This window comes from Ranitomeya variabilis, chromosome 2 (genome assembly GCF_051348905.1).
Source record: "Ranitomeya variabilis isolate aRanVar5 chromosome 2, aRanVar5.hap1, whole genome shotgun sequence".
NCBI lineage: Eukaryota > Metazoa > Chordata > Amphibia > Anura > Dendrobatidae > Ranitomeya > Ranitomeya variabilis.
The window spans coordinates 378023301-378035814 of NC_135233.1; the positions used below are offsets into that span (position 1 = coordinate 378023301).

A 12514-nucleotide genomic window follows, 5' to 3' on the forward strand; every position below is an offset into this window, starting at 1 on the left:
AAAGCTGGGTGGATGGTGATGTATATGGGGAAAGCTGGGTGGATGGTGATGTATATGAAGAAAGCTGTGTAGACGCTGATGTATATGAGGAAAGCTGGGTAGACGGTGATGTATATGGGGAAAGATGGGTGGATGGTGATGTATATGAAGAAAGCTGTGTAGACGCTGATGTATATGAGGAAAGCTGGGTAGACGGTGATGTATATGGGGAAAGATGGGTAGACGGTGATGTATATGGGGAAAGATGGGTAGACGGTGATGTATATGGGGAAAGCTGGGTAGACTGTAATGTATATGGGGAAAGCTGGGTGGATGGTGATGTATATGGGGAAAGCTGAGTGGATGGTGATGTATATAGGGAAAGCTGGATGGATGGTGATGTATATAGGGAAAGCTGGGTAGACGGTGATGTATATAGGGAAAGCTGGGTGGATGGTAATGTACATTGGGAAAGCTGGATGGACGGTGACGTAGTCTAAATATGAAGGGACTGGAGACATGAGAAGAAAACATCAGTCCTATCATTAGAGAGGATTTCTGGTTTCAGAAGACCTGTGTCCTTTCTGTGTAATGGTGCCGTAATACAGTGCGATATTATATACCCGCCGCAGGCACCGGCGTCCTAGGTAGAAGAACTCAAGGTAAGCTGCAGGTAATGTGAAGAAAATAAGTAAAAACCGTTTATTAACAAAAAAACTATATCACTCCCAACTCCATGTAGACCGACATGTGTCTCCAGCAGCAGCTTCTCTCCTTGTACATGATTAATATCTGCTACAGGACGACTGGCTGCCCACTCCACACCTTATCTGTGATGGCCTACTCCACTCCTTATCTGTGATGGCCCGCTCCACTCCTTATCTGTGATGGCCCGCTCCACTCCTTATCTGTGATGGCCTACTCCACTCCTTATCTGTGATGGCCCGCTCCACTCCTTATCTGTGATGGCCCGCTCCACTCCTTATCTGTGATGGCCTACTCCACTCCTTATCTGTGATGGCCTACTCCACTCCTTATCTGTGATGGCCCGCTCCACTCCTTATCTGTGATGGCCCGCTCCACTCCTTATCTGTGATGGCCTACTCCACTCCTTATCTGTGATGGCCTACTCCACTCCTTATCTGTGATGGCCCGCTCCACTCCTTATCTGTGATGGCCCGCTCCACTCCTTATCTGTGATAGCCCGCTCCACACCTTATCTGTGATAGCCCGCTCCACTCCTTATCTGTGATAGCCCGCTCCACACCTTATCTGTGATGGCCTACTCCACTCCTTATCTGTGATGGCCTACTCCACTCCTTATCTGTGATGGCCCGCTCCACTCCTTATCTGTGATGGCCCGCTCCACTCCTTATCTGTGATAGCCCGCTCCACACCTTATCTGTGATAGCCCGCTCCACTCCTTATCTGTGATGGCCAGCTCCACACCTTATCTGTGATAGCCCGCTCCACACCTTATCTGTGGATGGCCCACTCCACACCTTATCTGTGATGGCCCACTCCACACCTTATCTGTGATGGCCCGCTCCACTCCTTATCTGTGATGGCCCACTCTACACCTTATCTGTGATGGCCCACTCCACACCTTATCTGTGGATGGCCCACTCCGCACCTTATCTGTGGATGGCCCACTCCGCACCTTATCTGTGATGGCCCACTCCACACCTTATCTGTGATGGCCCACTCTAGGGATTCTTAGATGAGCATCTTCCATTCTCTGTATTATGAGAGTAACATTAGATGTGTGTATGGCCGCTCACAGTTTCCCTTCTGTCAGGACAAGGTTCTGTTATTTGACAAAATCTGTGGCTTGTACAAAAAAAACAACAAAAAAAAACACAAAACAATCAAGTCCACAGATCCTAAAAGTGTGAGATTAATAACTATATAGTTGCGTATGATCATCTCCTCACTGGGGACCCATCATCTACAGATCAGGAGTATGTTTTGTAAAGCAGAAGGTAACGCCTCCCCCTCATACACTTCCGCTAACCATCGGCTGATCCATCGCTCCAAGCTCCGCCATACACAGGAGCTCTTCGCGGATCTCTCCGGGGGTCTCTACCAGAGCCGCTGCCAGGAGTCTCAGCTAATAGAACAAACTGAGTGGCCGTTGGAGATCCAGTTTGTCAGATTGTTCTTCGGAGCATCAGAGGGTCCCCATAGACCGCCGGCTGATCCAGATGAAATTGGAAGATTTGGCCAACATTAGTCTAAGGGCTCATTCACACGTCAGTTTTTGTCTTTTCTTGCTAATATAATATATGGACGACACCCGTGAGCTGAACCTGAATTATCACGGACTGTTTGATAGGAGAAACTGCAAAAACCACCATCTAAAAAAAATAAATAAATAAGATCCAAACTCTGATGGTAAAAAAGGACTCTGACCAAACTCTGATCAAAACCATTAATGAAACTCTAGCTGTTTTTTCGGGTATGAGAAAAATGACTGCTATGTGAAGGAGCCCCGATATGGACAGGAGCCTTGACGAAGTTGTCCACTACTTGGATAACCCCTTCTAATACCCCATGCTTGGCCCCGATAATAGCCTATGCTCACCTCCTGTCCCTGTTCCCGCGACGTGGCCACTCGCTCTTCCCCAGGGATCCCGTGCGGTTGTTGTGACACTGGTGTCCAGTCAGCGCTGTCGTCAATGTCTCAGGTCCTGTCAGATGGCGCATGAACAGGAAGTCAGATCAGCCACAGCCCCGATTTCCTCTTCATGTTCAATTCGACAGAAGGCCGAGACAGTGGTGGCAGCGCTGATTGGGCGCCGGGATCATGTGTCACAGTACAGGTGCCACGGCGAGAGCCAGCACCGACACTGTGGGAACGGCCCTGGCACAGAAGGTGAGTATAGGCTTTATTTTATAAATGCAAATATTTAGATCAAATAGGGATTGTCCGAGTTGTGGACAACCTCTTTAAAGAGCAGAGTGCCTTTATCAATAAAGTAATTACTTCATGGGCTTCAGAAAGCTATAAATGTCAAAGCAAGAGATGGAGGCAAATCAACAACCAGGACCCGGAGCAGTGGTCAGGTCAGTAATCAGTGGGAGCCCTGAAAACTAAAACCTTACCACACGGCATCCCCAGTTCCTCTTTTGATTAGCCCGGCTTATGCGACCAGACTCTGTACAGCACTGTCAGGCTGGGTTAGCAAAGGTCCACATTGATTCTTGGGGCCACTGTTCAGCTGAACCCAGTACACAAAATTTACTTTTTCTTCTATGTAATATTAATTTAGCTAGCTTGTTTGATGATTATACCTTTTTCTACAAATTGTAAATAAAGTGTAATAGCACTACTCCTAAACACTCCTTCACAGGGGCCTACCGGAGGATTCTCCTGTTCTCCGATGGGCCAGTCCGAGCCTGCGCACATTTGACATTGCACCAGGCCGGCTAATTAAATGAAAAGCTCGGCCGGTAAATTTAGGTCGCAGGGCTCCCATCACTGATGTGGCTGCTGGAACGGATCCTGCAAAATGATTTGCATCATCTGTAGGTGGCACCAACTTCCATAGGACGTAGAAGAGCGACGTACGTGGAAAATGCTCACGAGGCCACTAAGCCATGACGCCGCTAGTCAATAATCAGGTGATTTACACAGTTAATGAATGAGTCTTTACTTCATCTAATTTTAGGATGATTGCCTTCATTACACTGAACAGTCACATTACAGTCCTACCATCCCGCTGAACGTCAAAGATGCATATTAAAGATGATAATGCATCCTACCTCGACAGGTCCTATAGTCACTGTTGTGGTAGTTCTGGGGTATGATATTGATTAACAAAAAGAAAAATTCTCCAATTATAACTGCAGAAAATATGTAACAACTTAGAAAAGCCTTCCTCTATTCTTCACTTTTAATATCAGCTCTCCCAATGAGAGTCCTTTGATGCACAAGTGTCCACATGGCCAATTTGTCCCTGATGCAATCTCTCCGATAAACAATAAGGAGATTATTTCTGCATAAAATCCTTTCCAACACTCTGCCCACTAAAACAAACCTTCTTCAGTGCGATAACGGCCTTTCAACCATGTGACACCTCTGATGTGCGATAAGAGCCTGTAGCTTGATAAACTGTTGTCCGCATTCAAGACAGGAATACGGATTCTCATTGGAGTGTTTTTTCTGATGCATGATAAGAGCTTGTTTCTGGTTAAACCCTTTCCCACATTCTGAACACAAGTATGGCTTCTCTTCTGAGTGAATTCTCTGATGTACAACAAGAGATTGTTTCTGATTAAAGCGTCTTCCACAATCTGAACAGGAGTACGGCTTCTCCCCTGTATGTATTCTCTTGTGTTCAACAAGACTTCGCTTCCTTGTAAAACGTTTCCCACAGTCTGGAAACACGTATGGTTTCTCTCCTGTGTGACTTCTCTTATGTGCAGTTAGATCTGATTTCTGCGTGAAACATCTTCCACATTCTGAACATGAAAACGGACGTTCACCGGTGTGAATTCTCCTATGTACATTAAGATTGTTTCTCAATCTAAAACATTTCCCACAATCTGTACATGAGAATGGTTTCTCCCCTGTGTGAATCCTCTCGTGTTCCACAAGATGTGGTTTATTGCTAAAGCACTTTCCACATATTGAACAGGTGAATGGCTTCTCTCCCGAGTGAATTCTCTCGTGTCTTAGTAGGTCAGCTTTCCGACTGAAATTTTTTCCACAAACAAAACATGAAAATGGCTTATCCTCCATGTGAACTTTCTGATGTTCTTCAAGATTTGCTTTATTTTCAAAACATTTCCCACATTCCAAGCATGAACATGGATTCTCACCCATGTGAGTTCTCTGATGTGTAAGAAGAGCTTGTTTCTGTATAAAACATCTCGCACATTCTGGACAAGAGTATGGCTTCTCCCCAGTGTGGATTCTCTCATGTCTAGCAAGGTCTCTTTGCCGGTTAAAAGATCTCCCGCACATAGTACATGAATATGGCCTCTCCCCTGTGTGAATTCGCTGATGGATAATAAGATCTGTCTTTAGGATAAAACATCTCTGACATACTGGACACTTATATGGCCTCTCTCCAGTGTGAGTTTTCTGATGGGCATAAAGATTTGATTTAATTGCAAAACATCTTCCACATTCGGGACACGGAAACGGCTTCTCTCCAGTGTGAACTCTGTGATGTTCAACAAGATGTTGCCTATTTGTGAAACATTTTCCACAAACTGAACATGAATGTGGCTTCTCCCCTGTGTGAATTCTCTGGTGTCTATCCAGACCTGACTTGTGTTTGAAACATTTCTGGCACACTGAGCACACAAATGGCTTCTTCTCCCTGTGAGTTTTTTGATGTTCACAAAGATTTGATCTCCAGGTGAAGGTTTTCCCACATTCCAGACAAGTATACGGCCGCTCTCCCGTGTGCATTCTCCGATGCTCAAGAAAAGTAGTTTTATCTGTGAAGTGTTCTTGGCATTCGAAGCAGTAAAATCGGTCCTCGATTCCATGATTTCTGACAATTTGAGACTGACCAGATGAAGGCCCTTCAGGGCCAGCGGGGTCAGATGGGAGATCTTTGCTGTTGGAGACACGAACGTCTTCTTTATGTTTCTCAGAAGTATTTTGGAAAGTACAGTCTTCAACTTCACAGTCAGAAGAGAGAGGACTGCACTGGCGACTCATCAGGTCGTCTGTTAGGAAGAAAAGGAAATTATTTTTCATTGTTTTTTTTTGCTCGTTTTACACAGTTGTATCATTTTACTTGCATGTAATAAATAAATGTATAATTTTTTTTTTCAAATCTTCACAATCTATTTTTTGTTTGATCTACCTAAGGGTTTGTTCACACTAGCGTATTTTTCGTGTTTGTTACCCATGCAGACCCAATGTTAACCTATCTTTTACTTTATACACAGAGCTCAGATCTCTATGAATAACACCACGGCGTGCGTCCGATTTATGGACCAGACTAATGTACGTAAACAGCAGGCACCTCCTATATATATCTGCAATCAACAATTGTGACTGGTCCGACAAATCCAAAAGGACATATGAACATACCCTTACTAACACAACATCCTGATACAGTGCATTTAAAGAGAATATGTCAGCAGGTTTTTGTTATGTAATCCGACAGCAGAATGATGTAGGGGTCGAGACCCTGATTCCAGCGATGTATCACTCAGGTTATTGGATGCAACAATTATGATACGTTTTCTCTGCTGCAGATCTAGCAGAGCTCGGAATGCTGAGCCATGGATAACCCCGCCCACACCACTGATTGGCTGCCTTCTATATACATTAATCAGTGGAGGGGGCGTGGTGGGACGAGACACCTAGTCCATGAGTGATAATGTCTTGCTGATAAAACACTGATAGAATTCAAACAGCTTAACACACCCTAGTAATTAACATCACCGGAACCAGGGCCTCAGCCCCTACATCTTGCTGCTCTCAGATTACACAACAAAAACTGATGACAGATTTCCTTTAAACCCAACATAAATCTGTATATGGTTCTCATAAAGCTTCGGCTTACGAAAACTAGAGGAAATCTGGAGGATGTCAATATGAACTGCACTCATACTACAGCCACGTGACATCAGCCTGCAACGGATAGAACTTTTTTTCTATTTATATACAGTGGGGAAAATAAGTATTTGATCCACTGCCAATTTTTCATGTTTTCCCACCTACAATGAATGGAGAGGTCTGTAATTTATATGGTAGGTACACTTCACCTGTGAGAAACAGAATCTAAAACTAAAATCCAGAAAATTACATTGTATGATTATTTCATACCGTATTTTCCGGCGTATAAGACGACTTTTTAACCCCTGAAAATCTTCTTAAAAGTCGGGGGTCGTCTTATACGCCGGGAATCGTCTTGTACGCCGGGTGTATATGGTGGGTGGGGGGGGGAGTGGTCCTGATGACGACGAGGGGGCGTCTCACAGGAAAGTGAGTATCCCCCATTACCTTATCGTAGCGCTGCAGCGTGGGGTCTCTGTGCTGGGAGCGGCGGCTGCTGTGCGACGGCGGCTCCTGTTCTGCAGTGTGGGGCCTCTGGTGCTGTGGGGTGGCGGCGTATCTTCATGCAGTCGGGGCTCCTCCGGCATCTCCTTAAAGCCTGGAGGCCCCGCCGGCAACTCCATCGGTGCAATGCGGTGGCCTCCGGGAAAATGGCCGCTGCTCAGATTCAGATCTCGTCTCCCGAGATCTCGGGACGAGATCTGATTCTGAGCAGCGGCCATTTTCCCGGAGGCCACCGCATTGCACCGATGGAGTTGCCGGCGGGGCCTCCAGGCTTTAAGGAGATGCCGGAGGAGCCCCGACTGCATAAAGATACGCCGCCGCCGCCACCCCACAGCACAGAGGCCCCACACTGCAGAAGAGGAGCCGCCGCACCACAGCACAGCAGCCGCCGCTCCCAGCACAGAGACTCCACGCTGCAGCGCTACGATAAGGTAATGGGGGATACTCACTTTCCTGTGAGACGCCCCCTCGTCGTCATCAGGATCACTCCCCCCCCCCAAAAGGCACATATTCACCGGCCCTATAAGACGACATACGGTGTATAAGAAGACCCCCGACTTTTAAGAAGATTTTATATTTTAACTGGTAAAGTTGGGGGGTCGTCTTATACGCCCAGTCGTCTTATACGCCGGAAAATACGGTAATTAATTTTCATTTTATTGCATGAAATTAGTATGTGATAAAATAGAAAAACGGAACTTAATATTTGGTCCAGAAACCTTTGTTTGCAATTACAGAGGTCAGATGTTTCCTGTAGTTTTTCACCAGGTTTGCACACACTGCAGCAGGGATTTTGGCCCCCTCCTCCATACAGATCTTCTCCTGATCTTTTAGGTTTCGGGGCTGTCACTGGACAACATTGAGTTTCAGCTCCCTACAAAGATTTTCTATTGGGTTCAGGTCTGGAGACTGGCTAGGCCCCTCCAGGACCTCAAAATGCTTCTTATGGACCCACTCCTTAGTTGCCCTGGCTGTGTGTTTTGGGTCATTGTCATGCTGGAACATGCTCTCATAGAGCGGTCACAGTTCCCCGGCTCTCTGCACGTAGTGCGACGTTTATATGTGACTCTTCAGTAAGTGGTTTTCCTTGCCCGAACCTTCGTACCCGCAAAAGGACATCTCGAGAAAGGCTTTTAAGCCGAAACGTTGAGAAAGAAATTATATATGTCCAAGCAAAGTGTACAAAAGGACTCTTCTCTTTTTTTGGGAAATCCTATTATGTGTCATACATTGTTAAAAAATAAAAAATAAACTCTAGGAATTCTTTGGGACTTATAGTGTGCCGGAGTTTTTTCTCTGATATATATTATTGTTTTCTCCTGAGCACCTCCTATTGAAAAAGTGAGCACCTTCTTCATCGTGATATTGTCATGCTGGAAAACCCATCCATGACCCATCTTCAATGCTGTTACTGAGAGAAGGAGGTTGTTGGCCAAAATCTTGCAATACATGACCCCATCCATCCTCCATTCAATACTTTGCAGTCGTCCCCTTTGCAGTAAAGCATAACCAAAGTAAGATGTCTCCCCCACCATGCTTCACGGTTGGGATGGTGTTCTTGGGATTGTATTCATCCTTCCTCCAAACACGGCAAATGGAGATGATACCAAAAAGTTCTATTTTGTCTCATCTGACCACATGACCTTCTCCCATGCCTCTTCTGGATAATCCAGATGGTGATTGCTGAGCTTCAAACGGGCCTGGACATGTGCTGGCGTGAGCAGGAGGACATTGGGTGTCTTGCAGGATTTTAATCCATGATGGCGTAGTGTGTCACTAACGCTAATGTTTGAGACTGTGGTCCCACCTCTCTTCAGGTCATTTACCAGGTTCTCCCGTGTAGTTCTTGGCTGATTCCTGACCTTTCTCAGAATCATCCTTACCCCACAAGGCGAAATCTTGCATGGAGCCCAAGAATGAGGAAGATTGACAGTCATCTTGTGTTTCTTCCATTTTCTAATAATTGCGCCAACACTTGTTGCCTTCTCACCAAGCTGCTTGCCTATTGCCCTCTAGCCCATCCCAGCCTTGTGCAGGTCTACAATTTTGTCCCTGATGTCCTTAGACACCTCTTTGGTCTTGGCCATGGTGGAGAGGTTGCAGTGTGATTGATTGTGTGGACAGGGGTCTTTTATACGGATAACAATTTCAAACAGGTGCAATTAATACAGGTAATGAGTGCACAGTAGGAGGCTTATTAAAGAAAAACTAATAGGTCTGTGAGAGCCAGAATTCTTGCCTATTTCCAGCAATAAAAGGCAAATTAATTATGTAAAAATCATACAATGTGATTTTTCTGGTTCTTATTTTTAGATTCTGTCTCTCACAGTTGATGTTTTCCCATCTTCTTCCACGTGCTGTTGATCCAGTCTATGTCACGAGACCCCCAACTAATTGAGCTCTCAGCTCCGCCATGCTGCCCGTGCACAGACTACTGGAAAGCTCAGTAGAAAGTCTATGTATGTATCTGTACATTGATATATTGTTTTACTGTCTATGGAGTCTGTTCATTTCTCTGAGCATTTGTGCTGAATGCAGGAACATAGCTGTTTCTTGACCGATTGGGGGGGGGGGCATAACAAAAATAATGTGTATATGGTGTATAAAATCTGATGAGGATAATATTTCATTTCGATTTTTGGCATCAATAGGATTTCACAGAGCCAAGTAGATGACTGTCAGCTCTGGTGGAGGTGGGGGGCTCAGGCATAGAAGAGTAATGTCTGATGTTAGAAGCAATGAAGAGGCGAGGGGGGTTGGCAAATGTGGAAACAACTTAGTGGCAGTGCGGATTATTCTACTTCTGAATTACAACACATTTGCATTTCTCATCTGATCTATCATTTTCCATGGATGAGTGCTAGCGCTCATTATTGGGTACGCGGGGAGGGGTATTATCTTCCCTTTACCGTGAGAGTAAGGAGCTACCGGTGGGATTGGGAGCACTTGCACGGGGAGGCAGATGTAAGGAAAGCCAAGCATAGCAGAAGGGAAAACTGAACTCAAGGATTCGGGAGCTCGGTCACATTTTCAGAGGGTTTAGGTTCCTGTACAAAACTCAGAGTTCTATCCACATATGTAGGAGATAAAACAACGGTGTCCGTCAGTCAGCCATTATGTGACACGCTGGGATGAGAGGGCTGAAGACTATACCCTACTGAAACGTTTTCCTTGTTAGATGGTAGAAGAAGAATACGTGAGTCTTCTACAGCGGGGACCATCATGTTACCTGTGCCGACCTTCGTGGCCAGTTCATCCTTTTTCATAGAGAGATTGGTCCTATAATACTCCTCGTCTCCCTCGGTCTCCTCCACTTTCACAATCACCAGGTCATTGATCTGAAATAAAAATGGCACCAGACAATGTACAGTTTGATGAAACGATGTCTAGTCACGTTCTTGTGGCAGATTCCTCTACCTCGTTATTTTCAGGGTGGTCATCAAGGGCACTCTGACAGGTCTCGGGAGCACTGCTTCTACTGGATCCATCTGGAAGGGGCACACAGACACGTTGTGTAAATGTCATCACAGGTGACATCAGAAGCTAGAGTTATAGTCTCCTCTTACCCGGTGGTGTGAGGGGCCGGGGGTCCTCCATCAGGACGTCCTTGTACTGGTCCTTGTGTCCTTCCATATACTCCCACTCCTCCATGGAGAGATAGACGGTGACGTCCTGACACCTCACAGGGACCTGAGAATACAACGGTCCCGTCATCACCCAAACACATTATATAAGGTCCCGGCGTCCCCGGCAACGCTCACCTCTCCGCTCACCACCTGCAGGATCTTATTGGTGATCTCCACGATCTTCTGCTTGTTGTCTCCAGAAATGGAGGTGAAGGCTCGCTCTGCTCTCGTGGTAGATGCGGATGGTCGGAGCCGGTTGTCACACACTACCGTGTAATCCTGTGTAGGGAGAGAAGCATTAGTGCGGATCATGTGTCCTAACAGACGGTCTTGATGGAAAAAAACTAGTCCTAGTTCAGATCAATCTATTACAATTCGCAAAATGTTGCAAAAAAATAAAAATGTACCAATTTTGGTAAATGACACCAGTACATGTAAGAATCAGCCCCACGGGCTCTGCACCCCGACGTACCCTGCTCGAGCTTCTTCCTGGAGGATCTTTTCCTACAATTATAAGTGTTTTATACACGAGACCGTCCTGCCATGTGTCAGACAGAAATGGGGCGGCTCAGTGCCCGATGGGCGCACATGAGGAGTGCAGGTCCCTAAAAAGTCCCACGTATACAGCACTGACCCAAAGAGAAAGCTCAGCAATTGAATTTGTTGCTATGAGCAACGTTTCCAGTTCTGGTTTAACCTCTCTCTGACCTCAGATGTACTATTTCGTCCATGTGACCTGGGACTTAATTCCCATGGACGGAATAGTACATCATTACCGATCGGCAGTGCACATGGGTGGTGTGCAGCTGATCAGGGCCGATTGTCACAGCTGACACTAAGTGCTAGGAGCGGTCACATACTACGTGGGCTGTGTTATATACTACGTGGGCTGTGTTATATACTACGTGGGCTGTGTTATATACTACGTGGGCTGTGTTATATACTACGTGGGCTGTGTTATATACTACGTGGGCTGTGTTATATACTACGTGGGCTGTGTTATATACTACGTGGGCTGTGTTATATACTACGTGGGCTGTGTTATATACTACGTGGGCTGTGTTATATACTACGTGGGCTGTGTTATACAATGCGTGGGCTGTGTTATATACTGCGTGGGCTGTGCTATATACGTGGAGGTGTTATATACTGCGTGGGCTGTGTTATATACTGCATGGGTTGTGTTATATACTACGTGGCTGTGTTATATACTACGTGGGCTGTGTTATATACTACGTGGGCTGTGCTATATACTACGTGGGCTGTGCTATATACTACATTGGCTGTGCTATATACTGCGTGGGCTGTGCTATATACTACGTGGGCTGTGCTATATACTACGTGGGCTGTGCTATATACTACGTGGGCTGTGCTATATACTACGTGGCTGTGTTATATAGTACGTGATACTGCGTGGGCTGTGCTATATACTACGTGGGCTGTACTATATACTACGTGGGCTGTGCTATATACTACGTCGCTCTGCAATATAGTACGTGGGCCCACAGTCCTCAAAAAGCTGGAGCTGGCTTCACAGATTGTTTGCGGCCGGCCGGGCGCGACCAATCAGCGACAGGAGCAGTCCGGCCGCCAATTGGCGTGGGATTTGAACCACGCTTCGCTAATTGGTCACGCCCAGCTGGCCAAATCCTGTGTCTTCATTGCATTATTCTGAAATCTTCATAAATAAACTACATACATATTCTAGAATACCCGATGTGTTAGAATCGGGCCACCATCTAGTATTACATAATGACCTATAATGGCTGGAAGTCTTTGCTAACAGCACAGCACCGTTTGCCTTCCGCAGCCTCTGTGCTGCACTGTCCATCGGGAGCTGCAGAATGAGCCGACAGAGGATCTGTCAGTGAGCTGCTCA

At 46.0% G+C, this 12514-nt stretch overlaps 1 protein-coding gene across 1 annotated transcript in view; it reads right to left on the reverse strand.

Moving 5' to 3' along the window:
• Positions 1–1319: 1319 nt before the first annotated feature.
• Positions 1320–12514, reverse strand: part of LOC143803806 (uncharacterized) — a 60105-nt gene continuing 48910 nt past the window's right edge. The window contains exons 10-14 of the mRNA XM_077281573.1: positions 10771–10914; positions 10576–10699; positions 10427–10497; positions 10239–10347; positions 1320–5664 (exon numbers count right to left, since the gene is read on the reverse strand). Of these exons, the coding sequence (XP_077137688.1) occupies positions 4025–5664; positions 10239–10347; positions 10427–10497; positions 10576–10699; positions 10771–10914 (2088 nt within the window). The 3' untranslated portion in view covers positions 1320–4024. The remainder of the gene's footprint in view (positions 5665–10238; positions 10348–10426; positions 10498–10575; positions 10700–10770; positions 10915–12514) is intronic.